Raw genomic sequence first — 27,622 nt, forward strand, 5'->3', positions numbered from 1 at the left:
AATAGCAAATAAGCACTGTAAGATACGTCTTTTATTATAGTATAAAGCTACGGTAGAACACTGAATTTATGGCTTGCATTTTGCATTATTAATAGTACTGTTTCAGTATATCAGACAACAGATATAATTTAGATACGAATGTAAAAGTAAAGGATAAGTAGTTTGCACTGAATTCGTACTTACATCTTACACATAAGGGCGGCACAATGAATCTTCTAGAGGTGAATGGAATTAATAGGTATACATAAGAACACTTTTACTGATCTCTTTCTGAATGAACAAACACAGTCATCTAATACTTCATTCCTAAATAATTTCTGAGAGGCCTTCTCATCGTTTAAATCAACATTATTCCCATAATTCAAGTTAGACGTTGTGCTTTCACAGTCGATAATAAAAAAAAGACCCACCCTATATGAATGCAGTACAAACTACTTACACGTTTACTATTAAGTTCTTATCGAAATGATGTCCTTAGTCTGGTTTATTGAAACATTACTATTTGTAATGTAAAATGCAACTGTAGATTCAGTGTTCAAACTTAGCTTCATCACTATAGTAGAAAACGTATCTTATTCTGCTTGTGTGATGTACACAGTGTTTGGTACTGTCTATATGTAACCTTTGCATGTGTAATACTAACTGTTCAGCATTGCACTCACAAAGACATATTTTACTAAGGTCATACAGTCCCACAGCATTGGTAACCCAACATCTTTACAGCTGCAAGATCTTTGAAAAGATTGTTTTTTATTGCTCAGGTGAAGCTGGTATTGTAAGTGTTAATGGTGTGTGCTACCATTAAACACAGAATGGTGTGGTGTAGGGTATTTTTCAGTGAACTGAAATGGCTCTAAGCACTATGGGACTTAACATCTGAGGTCATCAGTCCCCTAGACTTAGAACTACCTAAACCTAAGGATATCACACACATCCATGCCCGAGGCAGGATTCGAACCTGCGACCGTAGCAGCAGCGCGGTTCCGGACTGAAGCGCCTAGAATCGCTCGGCCACCGCGGCGATTATCACTCGGATAATAGAAGTATTGAAGTGTGTTAATCTCAAAATTCACAACAGAAACAGAGGGCGAAATCATCACACAGAAGCATACAGCACGTTCGTTTTCCCATATTTCGCGTTTAATAACTGTGGAACCGCTTCATAAAGATTTTGATAGAGCTCATAAATCTATCTTACATTTTGCCAAATAGTGAATAAAAAACTTTCTACCCCAGTGCAGCAAAACAATAAGAGGTACAAAACGTGGCCTCAGCAAGAAAACAACAAAACGTTTAACAGCCATCTAAAGAGAGATGTGTAAGAAATCCGAAACCGGTGATGGTTTGATCCGAATAAATCTTTGACAAATGCACTCGCGCGTAGTTGCTGTTTGAGTTATAAACTTGAAAGTAAGTTTCCTTTAATTTACGTCTATGGTCACAAACAGATTACCGGTTTCAGATCTGTTTTATAAAAACGAAGTCCTAATGTACTGCAACCATAGTGGCATCGTCAAATGTTAAATGCAAAATCAGCACCAGCATCGTCAAATATATATAAATAACATCACATGCACGAGTCATGTTGTCAGTAGTGCTGCTGACAGTAGTGCTGCTGACAACATGACTCGTGCATGTGATGTTATTTATATATATTTGACGATGCTGGTGCTGATTTTGCATTTAACATTTGACGATGCCGCTATGGTTGCAGTACATTAGGACTTTCGTTTTTATAAAACAGATCTGAAATCGGTAATCTGTTTGTGACCATAGACGTAAATTAAAGGAAACTTATTGTATACATATACGGGTCACTGTTTTATTCGCGACAATGTCGGAGCTTTTGAAACCTAAAAGTATTACAGCACGGTTCTCAGTATATCAGTTTTCGGCAAACTATCATTAGGAATATGTATGCAGCTATGACAGGAAACTGAATAAATAATGAGGACAGTAGGTGTTTGGAAAACATTTCTGGCGTGCAGATTAAGTGCTCGATGGTCCTTGCGTGCTTCCAGCTTGCAGGCTCCAGCGGCAGCGGCTGCGGCCCAGTTGCGCCGAAGGCCGGCGGGGGCCCCTCCCTCCTCCCTCCCCCCACCACCCACCGCCCGCCACTCAGCACACCGCCGCCTCTGGCTGTCGCTGGCCCCTCGGCGGCAGTGGCTCCAAAGTGAGCGTCAGCTTCGTACGTAACGGTGTGCCCCATGTGACGACGGCAGAGGACGCCGCACGCACTTTCCACAACACAGACAGCGCTCTGGAGCATTGACACGGGCGTTATGATCACCATCACAGTCAACGGTAAGACACACTGAATATACGAGGCGAAGGCCGAACACTGCCTACAAAATTTCAAGGCTGTGCATCTGAGTGTTTTGACATAAGAGACGCGCGGTCTCTGATGGAACTTCAGAGAGAAATAATGTAATTATTTTTATCCGTTTTTTGCACGAGTTGTCTTTGTTTGGAAAAAGAAGTGCACAACATTGGGAAAGCCTATATCATGTAATCATCATAACACGTATCCGCCCCCGGCAGCTGAGTGGATAGCCGGCACGGTAGCTCAGCGTGTTCGGTCAGAGAACCGGTTGGCCTCTGTAATAAAAAGCTGAGTGGAAGGATCAACCATCGAACTTGGACAGGATGTCTTGCGACGTCTGCAACGAGCAAACACAACGATCAATAACGAACAAAATGAAAAAAAAGAAAAAGAAATTGGTTACCGTGACGGAATGTCAATCCTAAGAGGCCGGGTTCGATTCCCTGCTGGGTCGTAGATTTTCTCCGCTCAGGGACTGGGTGTTGTGTTGTCCTAATCATAATCATTTCATCCCCATCGACGCGCGAGTCGCCGAAGTGGCGTCAAATCGAAAGACTTGCACCCGGCGAACGGTCTACCCGACGGGAGACCATAGTCACACGACATTTACATTTTTATCACAACACGTTAGAGTCAGGTTGCTCGTAGGCACCTGTGTACCGGTGCAAAAGTAGTGAGCTGTGGTTGCCGTCATTGCGGGGACAGCTCGACATAGCATTGTTGTGTCCCTCTTCCACTGCATTCAGAGAGACCACAGACGACGTGCACATCCCCAACCTCTTCATCAGCAGACGTACCTATACTGATGTGTATCACTGTTAACGCAAGTGGCCGAGCGGTTCTAGGCGCTACAGTCTGGAACCGCGCGACCGCTACGGACGCAGGTTCGAATCCTGCCTCGGGCATGGATGTGTGTGATGTCCTTAGATCAGTTAGGTTTAAGTAGTTCTAAGTTCTAGGGGACTGATGACCTCAGAAGTTAAGTCTCATAGTGCTCAGAGCCATTTGAACCATTTTTTTTTTTTTTTGTTAACGTAAAACTAACAATGCCGGAACATGAAACGCGAGACAGAACCGAGCAGTGCTAAATACTAACTTCAGAACGTCTGCATACACGTCTTCGGCCTGGGACGTCATTGACTGGAGTTGAATTGTCTTCAGAGATGGGCCCCGCTTCCAACTGAGCCCCGGTGACCAACGAAGACATGTCTGGAGACGCCTCGAACGGCGGCGAGATACCAGCCTGACTGTCGACCGCCATAAGACACGACGAATAGGAGTGATGGTCTGGGGTGCACTTTCTTTTCGTAGCAGCACCTCTTTGTTTGTAATCCGAGGCACCCTTACAAGGTAGCGGTACGTTGACGATATTCTACCCTCATTTTGTTGCCATTCGTCGCAGTTAAGTCTGGACTTAGCAAGATAAATCCCGCCTGCACACTACGAGACTTTCTAGTGCTTGTGTTTGTGCAGGTTTCATCCTGCCTTGGCCAGCAAGGTCTCGGGATACTTCCCCAATTGAGAACGCTTGGAGCATTACGGGTAGGGCCCTCCAACCAGCTCGGGATTTTGGTTATCTAACGCCTCAGCTGGATATAATTTGGCTCGATATCCCTCAAGAGGACATCCAAGAACTCTATCAATCAGTACCAAGCTGAATTACTGCTTGCATAGAGGCCAGAGGTGGATCAACGCGTTATTGACTTGGTCAATTTGTGAAGCTCTTTCTCTTGAGTAAATCATCCAGTTTTCCAGAAATTGTAGTCGTTTGTTTGTGTGTACATGTACATCCAATCTACCGGTTTCCGTCCCATTCGGATAATTCCTTCGCGGTGCGTCGGTTTTCTTTTTGTGTAATTTCGTGGTGCTTTTGCGGCTCTCGGAATGGTTGAGTCTGGCGGCAGCATTGTAATGTTGAAGCGGTAAGTCGTGGGCGGAGTTCGTGTTCTAAAGTGGTTATCATTTCGGAGTTCTGAAGTTAGTGATCCTCCGTGATCAACCAGATTACTATTCCCGTACGGAAAGCCGCAAAGCATTCGAAATTGCGCACTCGTGCGCGGATATCTACTTCTTCTTAGGTACTTTCCCGTTTTTCTGAGCGAGTTTTGTGTCGTAGTCAGTGCCGACTTGTTCGGTCAAAAAAATGTTCAAATGTGTGTGAAATCTTATGGGACTTTACTGCTAAGCTCATCATTCCCTAAGCTTACACACTACTTAACCTAAATTATCGTAAGGACAAACTTACACACCCATGCCCGAGGGAGGACTCGAACCTCCGCCGGGATCAGCCGCACAGTCCGTGACTGCAGCGCCCCAGACCGCTCGGCAAATCCCGTGCGGCGTGTTCGGTCAAAAGAGGCTTCAGAACGGAGCTGGAGACATTATCTAACTAGAGATGGTATTAAATAAAAGTGACGGACTTGGTTAGGGTTAATTTACGCCAATAAATTTCATTTGATACCGTGAAAATTTGACTGTGGTGTTCTTGTGAAATATTCTCCATGTTGGCTTTGAACTGTGTTCCTCCTTTGTTCTGATAGTAATTATCAATGGTAATTGCTATTATGCCAGTTGGAGGTCGTGTACTGAAATGTTAGCGACGAACATCTTCTGGTCCAGAGGTCGGATATCGGAATATTTCCTGAAAATCATTAGGTAGTTGTAGGACTTTGTATTATTGACTTCTGAATTGTAATTTTAACTGTGTCTCGCGTGTTAAAAAAAAAGCCAGGAACCATAATTGATACTGATTTTACATGTGTTGTTTCTCGAGTCGTACATCGCCAGCTGTACGTGGATTCTGGCCACGGCGGCGAGTATAATTTCGCGCGACACTCTGGAAGCTTTGAAGACAGACGAAAAGGAACGTTTCAGTATAAATTAAAATGAATAATGATGCAACTGTATTTACACTAAACAGGGACATGAGTAGGATACTTGGCATATGATCTCAGCTCTTAACCTTCCGCTGGTTACTGTATGTAAAATCTAGCTCCCGACTAAATAACGGAATTAAACTTGCGCCCGATAATTTTCTTGAAATAAACGACGAAAATGGGGATGGAAACTTAACATTGTGAACACGTGAAAAGCGAGACTCGAATTCCTGTAGTAAGAGTCAGCACGAAACAGTCGGAAAACACTACACATAGAAGGATTGAGAAATTTGACGAAAGCAACCAATAACTCGTCTTTGTGTATCTAACTCCAGACAAAGCGGTAGATGCCAGCTGCTACCATACCTTTTTAAGAATATGAAGGAATCTTCAGCTGTACTTGAAGATCTTGGTTGATTTCCTATCGATTTCGGTACTACAATCCACTATCCGAAAACCCTTCTACGATAAACCGGTTACTAATATGGATGACCGCGTTACCGCCACAGCACATCTCGATATAGGTCACAATCAGATCGTGACGAGGAATTCATAGACTGCAGTGTGGTTGATGTGCTGGCGCTGTCAGAACCAAAAGTGAGAAGAAAGCAAGTCGTCATCGCGGACATCTATTTGTCTGCGCACTATATCGATGCCTATTATGACTGTTACCCGTTAATCCACGTGATTGCCCAGTTTACCACAGAGGCGTCGAAATCTATAGCAAATAAAGGAAGATGTGTAAAAATAGTTAAACAATTTGTTCGTATTCCACAAAGGAACAGTAACTGTTCTCTGTCTGTTCTCGAGTGCTGTAGACAAGACCCGATGCGCAACGTACAACGGGAGGTCTTGTACGCGAATGTGATATTCGAATACACGATATCAGTTCTCGAGAACACCGAGGATACGTTGGAACAGAGGAACCACACATTTATGATTGCCTACACAGATTCAAGACAAGATTATATTTTTTAAATGATATCATATTCACCATCGACTGTATTATTTAGTACAGTTTCCACGACTGCAGTTTCGACCTTTGATCATTATGAAGTGGTAGGCTGCTATCAATGTACACAAAAAATTAGTAATTTTATTGACAAAAAAACACGTGTTTCACTTTACATCTACGCGAAATCTGGACTGAGAATTAACAAAAATGACTCACGTGCTGAAAACTGAGATATGTCTGGATAATCCTGAGCAAGTTTAATCCACCCACAAAGGAGTTAGTTTACAAAACCCTTGTTCCATCGATACTTGAATACTATTCGTCAGTCCGGGACCCATAACAGGAAAAGAGACTAAGAAGAGCAGCGCGTTTCGTCACAGGTTCGTTTATTAAACACGAAAATGTGACAGATATACTCACGCAATTCTAGTGAGGTACATTACAAGAGAGCCATTGTGCATCATGGTGAGGTTTACTGTTGAAATTCCGGCAGCGTCCACTAATATACCCTACCTGACAAAAAAAGTGATGCACCCAGAAAACATACTCAGATATCTATGTAACTTTGTACACGTACACACCAAAAGCGCGTACTGATTAGAGTTGCAGTTCTCAGTGATAAATAGAACAGTCACCAGAGTGCATTAGCGTTTTTCGTGTTTAGTGTTGTTACCAGTGTAGGGTACAAAAGAGGCGTAATGGAGTCACATGTCGAGTGATGACTGTAAAGAACACGTAGACGCCGATTGCTTGTGTCAAACAGCGTTATTAACACCTGTCACAGTTCGAAAAAAGCCTCATTGTCGGTCTCTATTTTGTCAGCTTGTCGAATCGTGCAATATCCAAATTTGCGGGACATTCGTATGTGACAGCGACCCAATGCTGGACTGCGTAGGAACGTGAAGGCAACCATACTCGTCGTCAGTGTTACAATCGACAATGTCTGAGTACCATCTACATCTACATCTACAACTGCATCTATACTCCGCAAGCCACCTTGCGGTGAGTGGCGGAGGGTACTTGGTCCATCACTGTTATTCCACCCTCCCATTCTCCTTTCCTGTTCCAGGTGCGAATAGTTCACGGGAAGAACGATTGCCAGTAAGCCTTCGTATCTGCTCGAATATCTCTAATTTTACCTTCTTTGTCTTTTCGCGAGATATCTGGATGTAATATATTTGTTGAATCTAATAGGAATGTATGCTCTCGGAACTTTAACAATAAACCACATCATGATGCAGAACGTCTCCCTTGCAGCCTCTGCCACTGGAATTGATAGATCATCTCTGTGATGCTATTCTGCTTACTAAATAAAGGATCGCCATACTGCGCACCAAGGACTTAATAACCCTTCACATCAGCGCCTATCATCCAGCTATAAATAATTAATGGCCGGCCGGAGTGGCCGTGCGGTTCTAGGCGCTACAGTCTGTAAGCGAGCGACTGCTACGGTCGCAGGTTCGAATCCTGCCTCGGGCATGGATGTGTGTGATGTCCTTAGGTTAGTTAGGTTGAATTAGTTCTAAGTTCTAGGCGACTGATGACCTCAGAAGTTAAGTCGCATAGTGCTCAGAGCCATTTATAATTAATGGACTGCCTGCAACACTGTGTGTGGACACTAGCAACAGTCGGACTAGGGAATTACTGTGCCATGCATAGGCTGTCGTTGACACCACAATACAAACAGCTATGTCTGTAGTGATGCTGTGATGGGAAGCATGGACTGCTGATGAATGGAGTCACATTGTGTTCAGTGATGATTCGATGTTTCGCACTACCACGAATGACTGTTGTCGTAAAGTATGGCAGCGATCCAGGAGAGGTTCCATTCCTCCAATGTTTTGGAGAGTGTTCTGGTGTCATGGTATGCGAGTCACTGGGAATGACTTCAAGTCACAGCTGGTAGTGGTTGGTTCAAATGGCTCTGAGCACTATGGGACTCAACTGCAGTGGTCATAAGTCCCCTAGAACTTAGAACTACTTAAACCTAACTAATCTAAGGACATCACACACATCCATGCCCGAGGCAGGATTCGAACCTGCGACCGTAGCGGTCGTGCGGTTCCAGACTGTAGCGCCTTTAACCGCTCGGCCACTCCGGCCGGCACAGCTGGTAGTGGTTGAGGGAACTCTGCCAGCACTAGAGTACGTTACAGACATCCTGGGTCCTCATGTGTTACCTCTCATGCAACAGTATCGAGATGTAGTTTTTCAAGAGGACAATGCTCGTCCACGCATAGCACTTCTCTATGAATTGTCTGCGGGATGTTGAGGTATTCCTGGGGCCAGGAAGATCCCCAGACCTGTCCCCAGTAGAACATTTGTGGGACCAGCTCGGCTGTCAACTCCGTCCCAGTGACAGTATCCAAGAGTAGTGGGACAAAGTATGTTGTGGCCCATTTTGTTACTGCAAGTTGCCTACACAAGGGGCAACCCGCAGTAACAAAATGGGCCACAACATACTCTGTCCCACTACTTCCGAGATATCAACGGCCAGTTGGACAGATGCGGCCCATTTTGCCTCAGGAGAGGATACACAGTTTTATGATAGAGGGGAGGCATCGACATACTGATAATTTGGCTTATGCTGCCAAGTTCTTTATGGATCTGACTAGACAGTGTACTCTCTAAAACAATGATGTTTAATTTTAATCAAAATATCCACGGGTATGCTGCCGGTCTATAGTGTCCAACGGGCACAATATTTCGGCGATCAAACATGTCGCCATCATCAGGTGAACTGACGGACTGAGATCCTGTGAACGTACCGGCACGGAGATCCGTACGCTATGGCTGCTCAGAGGGAACTGGGTTCGGTCGCGGCGGCGGCCGATTTAAATACCCTCCGCCCGCGGCGCGCTCCCTCCGCCGTCCGCGCCCAGCGCCACGGTCGCGCGGTGGAACAGATTGCGACGGCGTCTGAGATGACGTCGGTGTGATGGCTCTGTCCGCCGTGGTCGTCACAACTATACGTCTGCTCGATTTACTCTTGATTAACCCGATCGCTGGTTCCCAAGCCTTGCTAAGATTATAGCCACAGTCCCGGTTTATGAGGTCGTCATTGGTGCGAATTTCGATGGCCTCTCTAACAACGCTGTCCCAGTATCTCGACGTCTGTACCAGAATCCTCGTGCGGTCATACTCCATGGCGTGATTTTCCGACAAACAATGTTCAGCGACCGCCGACTTGCTAAATGACGATTCCTACCGGAAGATCAGCGTTGACCCTACAAAGAAGGTGGAGAACAAGACGAGGGCGCTTCTCAAAGACGCAGATTTACCGGAGGGTGACGCTAAGAAATTGTTACCCCAAGGTCCGGCACCGCCTAGACTATATGGACTCCCGAAGGTTCACAAAGAGGGGGTACCATTACGCCCCATTGTCAGCAACATCAGGGCACCTACATATTTGTTGGCCAAATACCTGACGGGAATATTAAGTCCTTATGTGGGTAAATGCCCTCATCACATCCGTAATTCCGTGGATTTTGTTAAACGCCATGATAGCTTCAGGTTGGATGAGTCAGATATCATGGTGAGTTTTGATGTCATTTCTTTGTTTACGAGGGTACCCCTGCGAGAGTCACTAGAATTGATTAGTCAGAAGTTTGATGAGAAGACCACTGAACTTTTTAGGCATGTCTTGACTTCCACGTATTTTCTTTTTAATGGAGAATACTACGAACAAACGGAGGGAGTCGCCATGGGTAGCCCACTCTCACCGGTGGTAGCGAATTTGTACATGGAGAACTTCGAGGAGGAAGCCCTGTCGTCATCCGTATGGAAACCTACTTGCTTTTTCCGTTACGTGGACGACACGTTCGTCATCTGGCCACATGGTATGGATAAACTCCTTGACTTCCTTACACATCTAAACTCCATACACCCCAACATCAAATTCACTATGGAGACTGAAACGGAGGGTAAATTACCTTTCCTTGACGTCTTGGTCAAGAGAAGGGCTGACGGCACCCTAGGTCATGGGGTGTATCGGAAGGCTACGCACACTGATCTGTATTTGCATGCAGACAGCTGCCACCACCCTTCACAGAGGAATGGGGTACTTAAAACTCTAGTACATAGGGCGCGCACTATCTCTGACGCAGAGAGTCTACCCCAGGAATTGGAACATCTGAGAACTGTATTTCGAAAAAATGGGTACTCAGAGTGGCAGATTCAACATGCTCTCCGCCCAACCACTGCAGCACAACCTGTTGAGATGGATGAAGTCACGAGGGAGGAGGTAGGCACTGCATTTATTCCATACACAGGCGCACTCTCGGGGAAAATCGCCCGCATTCTGAAGAAACACCGGGTCGGAACTGTGTTTTGTCCTCCAAATAAAACTCGTACACTGGTGGGGAGCGCCAAAGATGACCTCGGTTTGAGGAAGGCCGGCGTGTACCAGATTCCGTGTCAATGTGGCAAGTCGTATATTGGTCAGACGATGCGTACCGTCGAGGATCGATGCCGTGAACACCAGAGGCACACTCGACTGATGTATCCGAGCAAGTCGGCGGTCGCTGAACATTGTTTGTCGGAAAATCACGCCATGGAGTATGACCGCACGAGGATTCTGGTACAGACGTCGAGATACTGGGACAGCGTTGTTAGAGAGGCCATCGAAATTCGCACCAATGACGACCTCATAAACCGGGACTGTGGCTATAATCTTAGCAAGGCTTGGGAACCAGCGATCGGGTTAATCAAGAGTAAATCGAGCAGACGTATAGTTGTGACGACCACGGCGGACAGAGCCATCACACCGACGTCATCTCAGACGCCGTCGCAATCTGTTCCACCGCGCGACCGTGGCGCTGGGCGCGGACGGCGGAGGGAGCGCGCCGCGGGCGGAGGGTATTTAAATCGGCCGCCGCCGCGACCGAACCCAGTTCCCTCTGAGCAGCCATAGCGTACGGATCTCCGTGCCGGTACGTTCACAGGAGCTCAGTCCGTCAGTTCACCTGATGATGGCGACATGTTTGATCGCCGGAATATTGTGCCCGTTGGACACTATAGACCGGCAGCATACCCGTGGATATTTTGATTATCAAATACGCCGGGAGAAACTCAAGAATCATGTTTAATTTTGTTCTCCTGCCATTCTGTGTGTTTCACTTTTTTTTGTCAGGTAATTTATTTCGTCCGCTATAGCATATCTCCCGAAAACACTATAAAGCTTAAATTACAGGGATTCGAGCATACATGCATAATTACCAACAGTCTCACCACACAATATTCGTGGCTGAAACAGGATGAATATCTTAACAGAGACTGTTAGGCCAGCTTAAGAAAAATGTCTGTTAGATTTCAGTTGTGACAGCACTTGATCACAAAAGTCAAGATTATGTGTTCTGTGTATGATAAATTTATTAATAGTGCATGACAGTATTTCATTCTGATAGTTTATTAATTCTGTAAATATTACCTGTTCCAAAAAAAAAATGGCTCTGAGCACTATGGGACTTAACAGCTGAGGTCATCAGTCCCCTAGAACTTAGAACTACTTAAACCTAACCAACTTAAGGACATCACACACATCCATGCCCGGGGCAGGATTCGAACCTGCGACCGCAGCAGCAGTGTGGTTCCGGGCTGAAGCGTCTAGAACCGCTCGGCCACTCTGGCCGGCAAGCTGTTCCAGTTTGCTGTATTGTATTCATCTATTTTTACCATCTCTTGACAAATGATCAGGGTAGTAAGTATTATATTCAGATGTTTTATGTTTTTATGTTATACTTTCTGACACGATCCACATCCACGGAAATTATCTCATTTTTTGGGTCTATGGAACGAAAACTCATTCTAATCTAATCAAATCTAAGTGAGAAAGTGACTGTGCCATCACAGCACGCTCCCCCAGGAACTATAAGGTGGTTTGCGGAGTGTAGGTGTAGATTTTAGTTGTAGAGGGTGAGTATGGCTCTTATTGAAATGTCGTAGTTTCTTACTACTACAATCTAGACAATAAGCCGAGAGCTTTTCATCCATATTATACGCTGGGTAAATCTAGATTCAAACAAAACTCAATATGTTGTTCTTAATAGGTGACAAGTACTGTTCATGATAAGTACAGATGACTTGATGGAAGATGTATTTAGCTTTCTGAGGTTGTTAGTAGAGTCAAGGAAGGAAAAACAGGGGAAATAACTCGCGTAGTCGCAAATTTTGTGCAGTGGAAGGAAGGAATACCATGAAGAACATACTAAAAATCCTGATGCTTGATGTCTGGGTAGGGGGGCTGGTGTGGGCGGGGGAGGGGGGGGGCGTTTGAAAGTCAGTTCTTTTTGTTTTCGTGAATGACTCACATACTGAGGTCTCAAGAGAAAACGTGCCCCAGTGCAAAGTTAAACTACATTAAATCTCCTACACGAAAGATCCAAGGACTGACAGTTTGCGCGAAGCGGGGGATTCAAATATTGTAGATTACTAAAAATGTTTTGTCGATACTCCGTCCGAACATGCCTCTGAAGGCCCACCGGTACCGACCGACCGCCTGTCATCCTCAGCTGATAGGCGTTACTGGATGCAGATATGGTGCGGCACATGGTCAGCGCACCGCTCGCCCGGCCGTTGTCAGTTTTCGTGACCAGAACCGCTAATTGTCGATCAAGTAGCTCCTCAATGGCCTCACAAGAGCTTACTGCACCCCAGTTGCCAAAAGCGCTCGGTAGACCCAGACGGTCACTCATCTAAGCGCATGACATTTAACTTCGACTTAACTTCGGTGATATAACGGGAACTGGTGTTACCACTGTGGCAAGGCCACACGCAAAAATAGTGTTTTAATGGTATGAAGTTAATTTGTTAAATTAAGTGGGTTAAAATCAAATATTAAATCTATGCACTACATCTAAGTGTTGTAGAGTCACATTAGGGGATAAATTACTTACTGAGATAAACTTCTTGGCAGATTAAAACCGTTTGCCGGACCGAGATTCGAACTCGGGACCTTTGCCTTTCGCGGGCAAGTGCTCTCATTCTGGAGACATCCCCCAGGCTGTAGCTAAGCCATGTCTCCGCAGTATCCTTTCTTTCAGGAGTGCTAGTTCTGCAAGGTTTGCAGGAGAGCTTCTGTAAAGTGTGTAGCTGAGATGGCGCTGGCACGGTAGCTCAGCGTGTTCGGTCAGAGAGCTGATTGGCCTCTGTAATAAAAAAAACTGAGTGGAAGGATCAACAAACGAACTTGAACGGATGTCATGTGAGGTCCGCAACGACCAAACACAACGATAAAAAAAAAAAAAATGGTAGAGCACTTGCCCGCGAAAGGCAAAGGTCCCGAGTTCTAATTTGCCAGGAAGTTTCATATCAGCGCACACTCCGCTGCAGACTGAAAATTTCATTCTGCTTACTGAGAGTTGACAGGGTGAAAGGAGGGTAAGTGGAGAGCAGAAGCGTGAGGGAAGGCAAGTCTCCGCAATATGGTCAACCACTTCCCCCCATGTCCCTCCATGTAAGACTCAGTTTCCCGTCTAGCAGTGCAGATGATTGTGTGAGAGTTTGTACACTCTGCACGTATACATTTTTGTATTAGTATTATTAGTAATTAACATCAGTATTCCACATAATGTTAAGGAGTTTTGCGAAAAGTAAACAGCTCCTGGGCGTTTCTGCGCATTTCGTGGCCACTGATTAACGAGAGCGTGCTGAAAAGTAATGCCTCCGATTTTTTTATATGAAAACTCTTTAAGCTTTTTTAAAGAAGACAGACATTATTAACATTCTACATCTTTATTCTTCATGTCTACATATTTATTTTTGAGCATAGCCACCGTCACTGTAGAACGCTTGACTTTGCTGACGAAGGCACAACCTCACCTCTGCTTGTACCGCTTCATCTCTATCAAAATTAGGTCCCAGAAGGTCCAAAGGACTGGAGTGGTAAATTCGGCACCTTGCCGCTGAATATCGTTAACAGTCTAATGTAAAGGTGTGTACACATTGTTGTAGTCACTTGGTGGTGAATTAATGAACCGCAGGAAAGTTACTACACTTCTTTTCACATTAATTATCTTCCTTGACGACTGCATAAATCTCTTTCATTCACGATTGCTAGCAACTGTAGAGTGGGCTTCACTGACTTGAGCCACATCCACAGTATATTTTTCAAGATTATTGTCAATATGTCTGATGGAGTGGGACTTATCATTTTCAAGTCTGGAACAATAATCTGCGGTTTGTAGCTCTGAAATGTCGTGCAGTACGTTAAAAACTGATGCATGACTGATTTTCATTTCTTTCGCTACCGCCTTGATCACGATACGCCGGTCTTCGAGCACCAGGCTCTCCACTTTATTACATAACTTCATTTTTCGAAGACGACAAAACCATGTGGCTGTCCCTCGTAGGCTATAATGCTAACCCTCATTAGAGTGCTTCTGTTGGCCGGAAAATACAAGGTGATTACAATCAAAGTTAAACTTTCAAGCCGCTGTAGAAATAACACCACTGGTCACAATGACGACAAATTGCAACGGAATATTATCGGAGAAGGGGTAAAACGCATGGCAGAAGAAAAAAAATAGTTACAAAATTTAGCAATAGATGGCGCTGTAAGCATCATAATTTAATAGTGGTCGCCTACAAATAACAAATGAATCATACAACAATGCCTAAGGTGTGCGTTTGACGTTCAACAAACTGTACTATTCACTGTTCATGGGTGTACAGGTGTGATACTGTTAGTTACGTAACCCCATCCACCACTTCAAGATCATATCACATCGGATGGGAAAAATCGGTTTTTAATTGTCCTGAGGCCAAAACCGCATAAAAAGCGTCAATCAAAATCAAATAGGATTATTCATTTCCATTGACTGGCTCAAAATATGTTCAATATGCTGTCCACAGTTTTCTGCAGCAAGTTGAACTCGAGAAACAGCGTGTTCCACAACTGATCGAAATGCTTCCGGGGTCACGTTCACAATGTATGCCTTGAATGCAGCTAAGTTTGCAACCGGCACACTGAACACATCTTTCAGATAGCCTTGCAGCCAGAAGTCACACTGATTAAAATCGGGTGATCGGGACGACCAGGTTTTAGGGAAATAGCGGCTGCCGGCCGGTGTGGCCGTGCGGTTCCAGGCGCTACAGTCTGGAACCGTGTGACCGCTACGCTCGCAGGTTCAAATCCTGCCTCGGGCATGGATGTGTGTGATGTCCTTAGGTTAGTTAGGTTTAAGTAGTTCTAAGTTCTAGGGGACTGATGACCACAGATGTTAAGTCCCATAGTACTTAGAGCCATTTGAACCATTTGAACCAAATAGCGGCTGATAATTCCAGCATTTTCGAAATGGCATTTCAGCAGCTGATTAGCTGGATTTGCAATGTGCGGAGGTGCGCCGTCTTGCGTAAGAATGATTCCATCCACACATCCACGCTGTTGGAGGGCTGGAATGACGTGGTTACACTCATAGAGCTTGCCAGTCATGGTACAGGTAACAGGACCGGAAGCAGCTGTCTCTTCGAAAAATATGGGCCTATGATAAATGATGCCGTAAACCGGCACCACACAGTGACCTTTTCAGTGGTACTGGTTGATCTGCGTGTGGATTTTCCGTATCCCATATTCGACGAATCTGTGTATTTACGTATGCTGTCAGATGGAAGTGGGCATCGTCTGTCCAGAAAATCTTCTACGATCAGTCATTGTCCACTTCCACGCGAGCAATAAATTCTAAAGCAAAGGTCTCTCTTGCTGGCAGGTCAACAGAGAGCAACTCGTGTATATGGGTGATTTTGAATGCATAACAGAGTAGGATGTTTCGTAGGATTTTACCTACCGTGCTGACGGGTTGGTCCAATGCTCGGGCAATTCTCCGTGCACTACACGTTTGTACATCACCACTCGTCTTCTCCCTGCATTGCTGTGGCCACTGCTTCCCCTGTTTCTGAATCAATTTCCTCCCTCTACCAGGTCGCACACCAAAAGAACCCGTCTTTTCAAATTTCCGAAACATATTCTCCAGACCCACGGCAGTCAACGGGCCAACGCCTTTTTTTCAAACATTTCAGTGCCCGGAACTTCAGCAGAGCGACGTGAGCACAGTCATCATTCTTGTAATACAGCTTTAGAAGCTGAGCGTGACCCTGCATTCAGACAGGCACGGCGAACGTCGCAGACGCGAAAGGAGGAAAAGCCGAGTACTCGGCGCGTTTATACCAACTTCAGTGGGTCGTGCGCATGACAGATGTTTTCATTTACGTATTCTGATACGCACAGCGCCATCTATTGATCAATTTCACACTATTTTTTTTCTTCTGCCTTACGTTTTCCCCCTTCTCCAATAATATTCCGTTGGAATTTGACGACATTCTGACCAGTGGTGTTATTTCTACTACATTTTGAAAGTTTAGCTTTAATTATAATCATCCAGTAATTCAGAACAAGCATGATCGCTACTGGCCGTACTTCGAGAAACAATTAGTTTTTTTTAGATATATAAATAAAGTGTTCTGTCGCAATAGATGCAATATTAGTGGTGTGACGAAGATACGAGAATAGGAGCTGCCAGGAGTCACATACTTTCAAAGTGTCATGTATAGGAAATGAGATGCAGGGGCCACTTAATACGACTGTGGATCGGTTTCGGTGATTTGTGAAGGCAGGTGACAGGAAGACGTACAATTGAATACTGTTTGGTAATACAGTATAACTAAGTGCATAAGTGCTGGTATTAGATGGTTTTTTTTCTAACCGTCCTGTTTCTTTTTTTCTGTTCACGTAAAATCTTCTGCAGGCTGCGAGGGAACTACGAACAGCGCACTAGCTCAGAAGTGATACGAACACTGGCCGATGGCATCCGTGGTCCATTCGAAAGAACCGCTCCTGCTTCAGAGAACAAAATAATGACGGGACATTAATACCGAATTTACGTTTTTCTTCTTCACCCATTGCGCTTTGAACAGTTTCAGGGAAGCGTATGTCTGGAGTCTGAGGTAATGCAAATTAAAATGTACTATGTTATCGACAAGGAAGATTGAACATAATTACAGCATCCGGGAAACCAACTGACATTACAGAGGCGTGACCGTAAGGCACTGAGGAAATGTCATCGGGGTCAAGGTTTACCTTAGAGAAGCCGGATCTTCCTTCTTCCAAGCAGAAAGCGCTAACTGAACAATCGCTCGTCATCATTACTCAAGGAAAATGTAAGATGCAACTGCCATCTAGCCCACCACAAGCCTCGCCTTTCTCGGCGGGCTGTGCGACTGCAAAGCCACCTACGACATCTACTTCTGTCTACGGCTACATTTATGCTCTGTGATCCGCTATAGTTACCACATATACGCCCATTTACTCGTTCCAATTGCCTGAAGAGCGCGGCGCGCTGCTGAAATGCCTCTGCCTGCGCAATGCGTTATTTCGCCTTCACATTCCCTAAGGGAGCGATATACAGGGTGTTCGAAAAAAAAAAGTGTTGAGCAATTTGCGAGGTGGTGGTACTCTCAGAAACAAGAAAAATAAGTCCAATGAAGATGGGTCCAGAAATGCTTTCTTTCCGAGATAAACACGTGTTTATAGGAAGGGATGCGCGACGCTAGGTTGCGGATATTAGCACAGTCGTTGCATTGGCACTCCGTCAAATGTGTCGATGGTGTACTCGTATTATGATGTCCTACAGTACGATACGTACTGTTAGGTTGTCTGCAGTCAGTTGTGTGGTTCGAGTTGTGTTGTAGGCTACGTTAGTTTCCGTCGTGTTTGCGTATCATATTGTTCAGTACTGTCAACCCTGGGTAAGTATCATGATGTTTTACCTTCTTCCAAACACGGACTCACTTCTGTGTTTACTGTTATTGCGTTGTTTATCCGTACAACTGGTGTAATACATTTACATTTTATCTCTCTCGCCACTTGTTAGCAATGGAAGCCTACTATTCGATAATGGCTCTGAGCACTATGGGAATTAACATCTGAGGTCATCAGTCCCCTAGAACTTAGAACTAAGTAAACCTAACTAACCGAAGTACATCACACACATCCATGCCCGAGGCAGGATTCGACCCTGCGACCATAGCAGTCGCGCAGTTCCGGACTGAAGCTCCTAGAACCGCTCGATCACCACGGCGGCTGCTATTCGATAAATGAAATGGCGGATATGATATTCTGCCATGGTTTAGCAAATGGATGGATGTAGCCTGCGATCCCGTGCCCTCTATGCTGAAAAATATCCACAGCGCAGAGTGCCCTCTGATAAGCTGTTCGGCAGCGTTTCCAGCGTCTGAGGGACACAGGTACCCTTGCACCTCGGAAGACTGACAGTGGAACGTCCCGCACAATTCGTACGCCTGACATGGAGGAGCGTGTGCTGAGTTCCGCGGAAGAAACCCCTGGCACCAGTGTGCGACGATTAGCAGCTGCAGAAGGCGTGTCTCACTCTCTTATCTGGTGGAGGAGGGGGGGGGGGCGGGCAAGGAGTACTTCATGAACAGTTGCTGTACCCACATCATCTAATCATCTACAGCGCGTTCAGGCCCTAAGGCTACAGGATCATCATGGCAGACGGCGGTTCCGTTCATGGCTGTTGCAGAAGAGTGCCGCAGATCCAAGGTTTTATTTACCGATGAGTCAGGGTTCACAAGAGATGGTTTTGTGTATTTCCATAACCAGCATGTGTAGGCAGATGTAAATCCCCTCGCAGATCAGGAAAGAGGGCATCAATACTGATTCTCAATCAACGATTGGGCAGATGTACTTGGCGATAGGTTAATAGGGCCATACGTGCCACCACAAAGGTTAACTGGGGCACATTACCTGGACTTTCTTACTAATGTATTGCCTAGCCTGCTGGAGGCTGTACCATTGCAGCAGCGAACACAAAAGTGGTTCATGCATGATGAGGCACCAGCACGCTTCAGTGCGCGAACATCTGACGCAGATATTTCAGGACCGCTGGAGGGAGGGGGGGGGGGGGGGGACACACCTTGGCCTGTTCCCCAGACCGCAATCCCTTAGACTATTGGTTATGGGGACACTTGAAGGAATTGATCTACGTCACGCCAATGCGGACTCTACAACGTCGCACCTTCAATGAGTGGCAGCAGGTACAACAACAACCGGGTATACTTCAAAGGGTACGTCATTCCTTACGTCAGAGGCAGAGGGATTCACTGTCATCAATGTACGTCAAGTTACATTTCCAGTAAGTAAGTGTTTGTCTCAAGGAGTATGCATTTCCGGACCCATGTTTATTGGACTTATTTTTCTTGTTTCGATGAGTACTACCACCTCTCAAGATATTCGACACTTTTTTTGAACACCCTACATAGATAGTTCTCACTTGGTACTGGTTCTTGAAACTTCGTAAGTAGGCTTCCGAGTCTATCTGCAAGCGTCTGCCAGGTCAGGTTTTTCAATGATTTCACTGTTCTCTCCCGTGGGTCAAATAAAACTTCGAACTTACTTGCTGCTCTTCTCTGTGCACGTCACAATTTCCTGTTAGTCCTACTTGGTGCGGGCCTCACACATTGCAGCAGTATTCCAGAATGGGTCGCATGAATTATTTGTAAGCAATCTCCTTTGTAGACTGATCGCATTTTTCCAGTATTATACCAATAAACCGAACTCTGCCACCTGCTTCATCTATGACTTTAACCTATATAATCATTGCAATTCACATTTGGTATTTGTGTGAGTTGACTGACTCCATTTGTGGCTCACTGATATTGTAGTCATAGGATACTACATTTTTGCGTTTCTTTGAAAACGCTATATTACATTTCATAATATTTAAAGTAGGTTGTCAATCGTTTCCGCCACTTTAAAATCTTATCATCGTTTCACTGGAACTCATATTCACGGTAGTATAATATTTTTTTTTTTTACATACCAGTCTTGCAAAATGGCTTCTTTCTCTCAAATGAGGATATCTCTTATGTCTAGCAGAGTATTAGTTACGTATGGTTCAGTGCAGCGTTTTTCAGTCAGTAATTCATTATAGATAACTGTACGATTTGCAAAAAGTCTGAGGTTACTATTAATATTATCTGCGAGGTCATTAATATACAATATGAACAGCAACAGACTGACTGCACTTCAGCGGGTCACGCCTGAGTTCATTTCTACATTCTATTCTGTTGGAGATACCATGTTTGAAGTTAGAATACTCATATTCACGGTAGTATAATATTTTTTTTTTTTACATACCAGTCTTGCAAAATGGCTTCTTTCTCTCAAATGAGGATATCTCTTATGTCTAGCAGAGTATTAGTTACGTCTGGTTCAGCTCCGGTGAGCTCAGGAAAAGTTCAAAAGTAAGTAACTGCATGTAGACTGTAAAATCAAGTTCACAGTCTTTTACAGCAGAAACCGTTTTAAAGCTTTTATAAGGGTAAACGTTTTCATTATGAACTATCTATTTTCTGAAGAGAAATCTCGTAACACTTAAAACGGCAAACCATTAAGAAAACGGAGTGAAAATGACTGAGCAGCTAGTCGCAGGTGATAACCCTACGTGAAAAAAGTAGAAGGAATTTCTGTGAAGTGTGAGAATTATATACTTCTAGATTCTGATAAATTACTATCGAACTGCCGGCTTATGGTTGTCAGACACACCTCAGATGCCACCAATGCACATTTAAATTCTGTACATCTTATAGATCTAGAAAAAAAACTACTATTCAATTCCAGCATTTGCGTTATGCCACGTGCAGCTATAAAATAAGAGGAGAAACCATACTAACATGTAAAAGCAGTTCATTCAATCTCTAGATGAGCGATAGTGATTGAAGAAGAATCGAACCCTTCTTTTATCTGTTTCGTCTCATTAACGCGAAGCCATTGTTGCACGCGGTAATATAGAATACGGATTCCTTTCCGCTGACACAATGAGACAGCGGACGTCAGATTTATCGTTACTTTAGTATTCGTAGAAAAGTAAGAAATAACGTATCACTATTACTGTAATTTGCCAACGGCCTTGCCGCAGGGGTAACACCGGTTCCCGTCAGATATTCGAAGTTAAGAGCTGTCGGGCTGGGCTAGCAATTAGATGGGTGACCGTCTGGTCTGCCGAGCGCTGTTGGCCAGCGGGGTGCACTCAGCCCTTGTGAGGCACACTGAGGAGCTTCTTGATTGAGAAGTAGCGACTCCGGTCTCCCGGTCTCGTGAACTGACATACGGCCGGGAGAGCGGTGTGCTGACCACATGTCCCTCCATATCCCCATCCAGTGACGCCTGTGGGCTGAGGTGGCCACGGCGGCCGGTCGGTTCCGTTGGGCCTTCGTGGCCTGTTCGGACGAATATTACTATAATTTTCCTTCGAGGTTCTGAATTCTATGCAAATGGGGAAGTGAACCGGAGAACCGCTGAGAATGAAGTATGTTGAAGAAAATGTTTCTTTCACGTAGACCACACGAAACATCCCTAGATCCATGGGAATCCCCTAACTACAACCTATAACATTAAATTAGCAGTAAGAGGTAAAACTGATCGTGGAATCCATGTGCTTAGCTACAAATCTAACTAATATCGGACTAGAGCGTAATTAAATTTTAAAATACCTACTACTCATTGTTTCCGTAAGTTCATCTTTTAATGTCACACCCACAAAGTATGAGACATTACCAGTATTGAAGAAATATATATATATATATATATATATATATATGTATATATAAATGGCACGTGAACTTCAGAGCTCAAATATCAGTCAGCCAAATCTGTTCGATACAACTCTCAAAAGTTATCGAGAAATCGACTTCGAAGCTTTTCCAGCATGTTTAATATGCTAATGTAAGGTCGTTTCTTTCAGAGACTGCAACGGGAAGAGGGCTACGGCTGGATTCGATTGCCAGCGGAATAGATGTTTTAAACAAAGGTCCATATTATACGAGCATTTCCGTGAAGCATAAAGTACATAGAGACGGAAAAACTTAATTTCTAATGTTTTTAACATAAGCAGTCTTGATTAACAACATTTATAAAAGATCGATAGTAAAAAATTTGTGTTTACAATTAAAACTGGATTTTTGTGTGCGATATGTAATTATAAATAAGAAGACATGAATTTTTCATAAAAATTACAATTGGCGTGTACAGGGCGTTTCAAAAAGAAAGAGCAGATTTCAAACATTTATTTCTCAAAAACTACAAATGATAGAAACACAATTCAAACGTTTCTTGTCAGAGAAAGGTTCAAAGTTTTTCAATGGTCCGCGCAGAAGTTCCATGCAAATCCGCAGTGGCGCTGGCGTTTGTTTGTAGGAAAATGGCGACGACACCACAGGAACGATCATTTTGTGTGCTGCAATTTGCAAAGTTAGAGTCCATTGTTGGTGTGCAACGTGCATTCCGCCGTCAATTCAACAAACAGCCGCCACGTCATAAGCAAATTTATGAGTGGCATCACAGATTCGTAGAAGATGGTTGCATCTGCAAGCGAAAAAGCACGGGTCGTCCACGCACATCGGATGAAAATGTCGAGCGTGTCCGTGCAGCTTACGAAAGGAGCCCTAGAAAATCCACGACACGGGCAAGTCACGAACTAAACATGTCTAAAACAACGGTATGGCGCGTTCTGAGTAACCGTCTGCACATGAAGCCGTACAAACTGCAGTTATTGCAAGCATTGCGTCCTGACGACCACAACAAAAGGTTCGAATTTTCAACTGCAATTCTACAGGACATGGAAGAGGACAATTTTGCCGAACGATTAATTTTTTCAGATGAATCAACGTTTCACATTTCTGGTAAAGTTAATCGGCATAACGTACGAATTTGGGCGAGTGAAACTCCGAGGGACGTTATTCAACATGAAAGAGACTCACCAAAGGTTAACGTCTTTTGTGCAATTTCGGTAAACAAAGTTTATGGACCTTTCTTTTTCATGGAGAAAACTATCACAGGAACCATTTACCTGGACATGTTAGAAAACTGGCTATTTCCTCAACTTCAGGAAGATTCAAATCACTTCATCTTCATGCAAGATGGCGCCCCACCACACTTCTCTGAACCTGTACGACGGTACCTAAATAACACCATTCCAGGACGGTGGATTGGAAGAGCAGGAGCACAAGATCAATGTCATAGTCTGTGGCCTCCCAGGTCACCAGACCTTACTCCCTGCGATTTTTATTTGTGGGGGTACATAAAGGACTGTGTTTATGTCCCACCTATGCCCGCTACTCTTCAAGAGGTACGACATCGAATTGTTGCGGCCGTGAATTCGGTAACTAAAGACCAGTTGCGTCGTGTGTGGCAAGAAATGAGATACCGGTTTGATATTTGTCGTGTAACAAATGGTGCTCATATTGAGGTACAGTTTTGATATTTGTTGTGTAACATTTGGTACTCATATTGAGTGAAGGACCGTTGGAATTGTGTTTCTATCATTTGTAGTTTTTGAGAAATAAATGTTTGAAATCTGCTCTTTCTTTTTGAAACGCCCTGTATTTGATGAAATGTATATTTAAATGATGTAGGTATGTGAACTGAACGAAAAAAAAAAAAAACCGAAAGGAGATTCAGTTCAGCGATTTCCATTCTCGAGCTCTATCGATGATTTCCATCTCGTATGTGTTCTACGCTTCACGGAAGTGCTCGCTGGAATTCGCACTTTTGTTTGAAAATATTACTTGAACAGGAGATGTGCACAGCCCCTCCCCCCTCATACACACACACACACACACACACACACACACATATATACACACAGAGCGAGCACTCTATTACAGAGCTAAACTGCTTGTACAAAACTCTATCTTCTTTTAGTTTGTTGAAGACGATCGAAAAACTTGAAAGCCGATTTTCTCGAGAATTTTTGAGAGCTTTATTTAAATGTTTTGGCATATTGATATTTGAGCTCTAAACTTCACCTACCGATTTTCTCCTCGTGATCATTTCGCGAGGCGTGCGGGGGAATAATTAATTTGTTGGCTGAAACTTTCCAGAACGTGCTCTCACCGAACTTCAGTAGCAAACCACTCTCTGATCACAACGCCTCTGTCGTAGCATCTGGTGCTTTTGTTGTGTTCAGCATATTCTCCGTAATGGACTCGCGCCGAATAAACAATCCCGTGACGAAAGCGCCACCATTCGCTGTATATTGTCTATTTCTTTTCAATCCAACCTGGGAAGGTACCCAGATTAATGAGCAATATTCAAGAACTGGTCTGTTTATCTCACATAGCGAACGATGGCGTCCGAGCAGCGAGCCCGAAAGCACGGTGAGTAGTTAACATTACAAATGCAAAAGAGCCTAAACCGGGCAAGCGAGAATCGGAGCAAATGCTAACACGGTAGCACGCGACTGATTTCCTTGGTCGCCTCAGGAAAGCGATGACTCTAGAGCAACTGCCCAATGTAGGCGACGGTGCAGTCGCGAATCGTTCCGACTCTCGACCGCGAACAACTCCTCGTCCGACCTAAGGGGTTGGCGGGGATACCAAACGGTTCTGTAAGCCATTTCTTGCGCAGGTGAATTACACTGAAGACCCGAAGAAACTGGTACACCAGCTTAATATCGTGTAGGACCTCCGCGAGCACGCAGAAGTGCCGCAACACGACGTAGCATGGACACGACTAATGTCTGAAGTAGTGTTGGAGGGAACTGACACCATGAATCCTGCAGGGCTGTCCATAAAAGCATAAGAGTACGAAGGGGTGGCGATCCCTTCTAAACAACACGTTGCAAGGTATCCCAGATGTGCTCAATAATGTTCATGTCTGGGAAGTCTGGTGGCCAGCAGGAGTGTTTAAACCCAGAAGAGTGTTCCTGGAGCCACTCTGTAGCAATTCTGGACGTGTGGGTTGTCATATTGTCCTGCTAGAATTTCCCAAGTCCGTCGGAGTGCACAATGGACATGAATGGATACAGGTAATCAGACAGGATGCTTACGTGCATGTCACCTGTCAGAGTCGTATCTAGATGTATATCACTCCAACTGCACACGCAACACACCATCACGGAGCCTCAACCAGCTTGAACAGTCCCCTTTTGACATGTCGCGTCCGTGGATTCATGAGATTGTCTCTATCCGCTCGATACAATTTGAAACGAGCCTCGTCCGACCAGGAAACATGCTTCCAGTCGTCAGTAGTCCAATGTCGGTGTTGACGGGCCCAGGCAAGGCGTAAAGCTTTGTGTCGTCTAGTCATCAAGGGTACACTTCGGCTCCGAAAGCCCATATCGATGATGTTTCGTTGAATGGTTTGCACGCTGACACTTGTTGATGGCCCAGCATTGAAATCTGTAGCTGTTTGCGGATAGGTTGCACTTCTGTCACGTTGAACGATTTTCTTCAGTCGTCGTCGCTCCCGTTCTTGCAGGATCTTTTCCCGGTCGCAGCGATGTCGGAGATTTGATGTTTTACAGCATTCTTTATATTCACGACACGCTCGTAAAATGGTCATACGACAAAATCCCCACTTCATCGGTACCTCGGAGATGCTGTGTCCCATCGCTGGTCCGTCGACTATGACATGACGTTCAAACTCAATTAAATCTTGATAACCTGCCCTTGTAGCAGTAGTAACCGATCTACCAACTGCGCCAGACACTTGTCTCATATAGGCGTTGCCGACCGCAGCGGCGTATTGGTTCAAATGGCTCTGAGCACTATGGGACTTAACTTCTAAGGTCATCAGTCCCCTAGAACTTAGAACTACTTACACCTAACTAACCTAAGGACATCACAAACATCCATGCCCGAGGCAGGATTCGAACCTGCGACCGTAGCGATCGCGCGGTTCCAGACTGTAGCGCCTAGAACCGCTCGGCCACTCCGGCCGGCGCAGCGGCGTATTCTGCCTGTTTACATGCCTCTGCATTTGAATGCACACGCCTATACCAGTTTCTTTTGCGCTTCAGTGTATATTTTCTTAAGATTCTTCCAGTGAGTCTCTGCCTGGCATCTGTTTTTCAAACAGTTTTAAATGTTCATTCCACTTTAGATCGCCCCGAATTGTACTCCTAGGTATTTTTCGGCTCTTAATGTTTCTATTGTAATCGAAAGGTAGTGAATTTCATCGCCTATTTATGCTTAATACGTTACATCTATTTCCGCTGAGGGACAACTGCCAGTCCCTGCACGAATCATCGATCCTCAGTAGGTCTCCCTGCAATTCGCTGTGTCTTTGGCGTTGCTACCTTCTTATAGTCGACCGCACCATCTGCGAACATCTTCATCGAGCTTCCATTGTTATCTCCTAGATTATTTATATATGGAGTCTATCATAATTAATGGCATGAACGCATACAGTTAAAAGTACGCGATACGAGAAGCAAAAAAGTAAACGTGTTCTCTAAAATACATACCTTTTAATAAAACATGGTTCAAATGGCTCTGAGCACTATGGAACTTAACATCGAAGGTGATCAGTCCCCTAGAACTTAGAACTACTTAAACCTAACTAACCTAAGGAGATAACACACATCCATGCCCGAGGCAGGATTCGAACCTGCGACCGTAGCGGTCGCGCGGTTCCAGTCTGAAGCGCCTAGAACCTTTTAATCTATGGACAGTTCATTCTCCTGTACTGCAGGCTCTTTGCTTCCTATATTTTAAGAGATGCTAGTATCTACAAAAACAAGAAAAAGATGTCCAGTAAATATGGGTTCTAAATGCATACGTTAAGAGGTATGAGCACTTCTTCATCTTCAATACTGTGAGATAAATCTCTTATACTGCAGGCATTTTGCTTTCGATATTTTAAGAGGTGGTAGTATGGACCAAAATAAGAAAAAAGTCCAGTAAACATAGACTCTTCAAAAGCATATGTTAAGAGCTATCAGCACTAATACGTCTTTGCTACTGTGGAACACCTCTACTGAACATGCGCGCGCAGTTCTTAAGGTATACGTTTTAGAGCCCATTTTTTACTGGACAAATTTTGCTTGTTTCGGCCCATTGATCTCCTCCCAAATTATGGAAAAAAAGAGCTAGCAATAGAAGAGCTTTGTTTCATAGTGTCAAAGGTCAATAAGTTCCCGTAGCTCTTCACGTATGCATTTTAGAGGACATGTTTACTAGACTTCTTTGTCTCTAGTATTGCGTTCTTACAGCTGTATACGTTTACGCCAATTATTGTGATAAACCGATAAAAGAGGTGTAAAAATTTTGAGACTTGTCCTTTGAGGACGTATATGATTGGAATAAATGTGTAGATTTATAGCATCATATCAGGTATTGATTCATGTTACACGATGTTATTCTGCAAACTCATGTTTCACGTACGTACTGTAGGTATATGTGTCAGGTTTTGTGAACCTTCTGTTTGAGGTATTCGTTGGGCTACGGGCGGCGTTGGGGCGCAGCGGCCGATGTTGTGACGTCAGAGCAAGTGCAGTAAGACCTCATCGCCAACCGCAGTTTTAAGGAATACGCCAGACAGAAGATCCCTGGAACCTTAGTGGACAATGCTGTAGAAGTAGACATCGAGCTTCAATGTATATTTTAAGCAGTCTTTTGTCTGAAGTGTCTAGACGGACCTCTCTTGTGATAGCATCGCAAGAGACGTCATATCTT

The 27,622-nt window shown here is 44.5% G+C and overlaps 1 protein-coding gene across 1 annotated transcript in view; it reads left to right on the forward strand.

The window, feature by feature from the left end:
* The first annotated feature begins 2,166 nt into the window (after positions 1 to 2,166).
* Positions 2,167 to 27,622, forward strand: part of LOC126188635 (uncharacterized) — a 175,024-nt gene continuing 149,568 nt past the window's right edge. Inside the window, exon 1 of the mRNA XM_049930235.1 lies at positions 2,167 to 2,304. Coding sequence (XP_049786192.1) covers positions 2,283 to 2,304 — 22 coding nt within the window. The 5' untranslated portion in view covers positions 2,167 to 2,282. The remainder of the gene's footprint in view (positions 2,305 to 27,622) is intronic.

Source organism: Schistocerca cancellata, chromosome 5 (assembly GCF_023864275.1).
Source record: "Schistocerca cancellata isolate TAMUIC-IGC-003103 chromosome 5, iqSchCanc2.1, whole genome shotgun sequence".
NCBI classification, from domain to species: domain Eukaryota; kingdom Metazoa; phylum Arthropoda; class Insecta; order Orthoptera; family Acrididae; genus Schistocerca; species Schistocerca cancellata.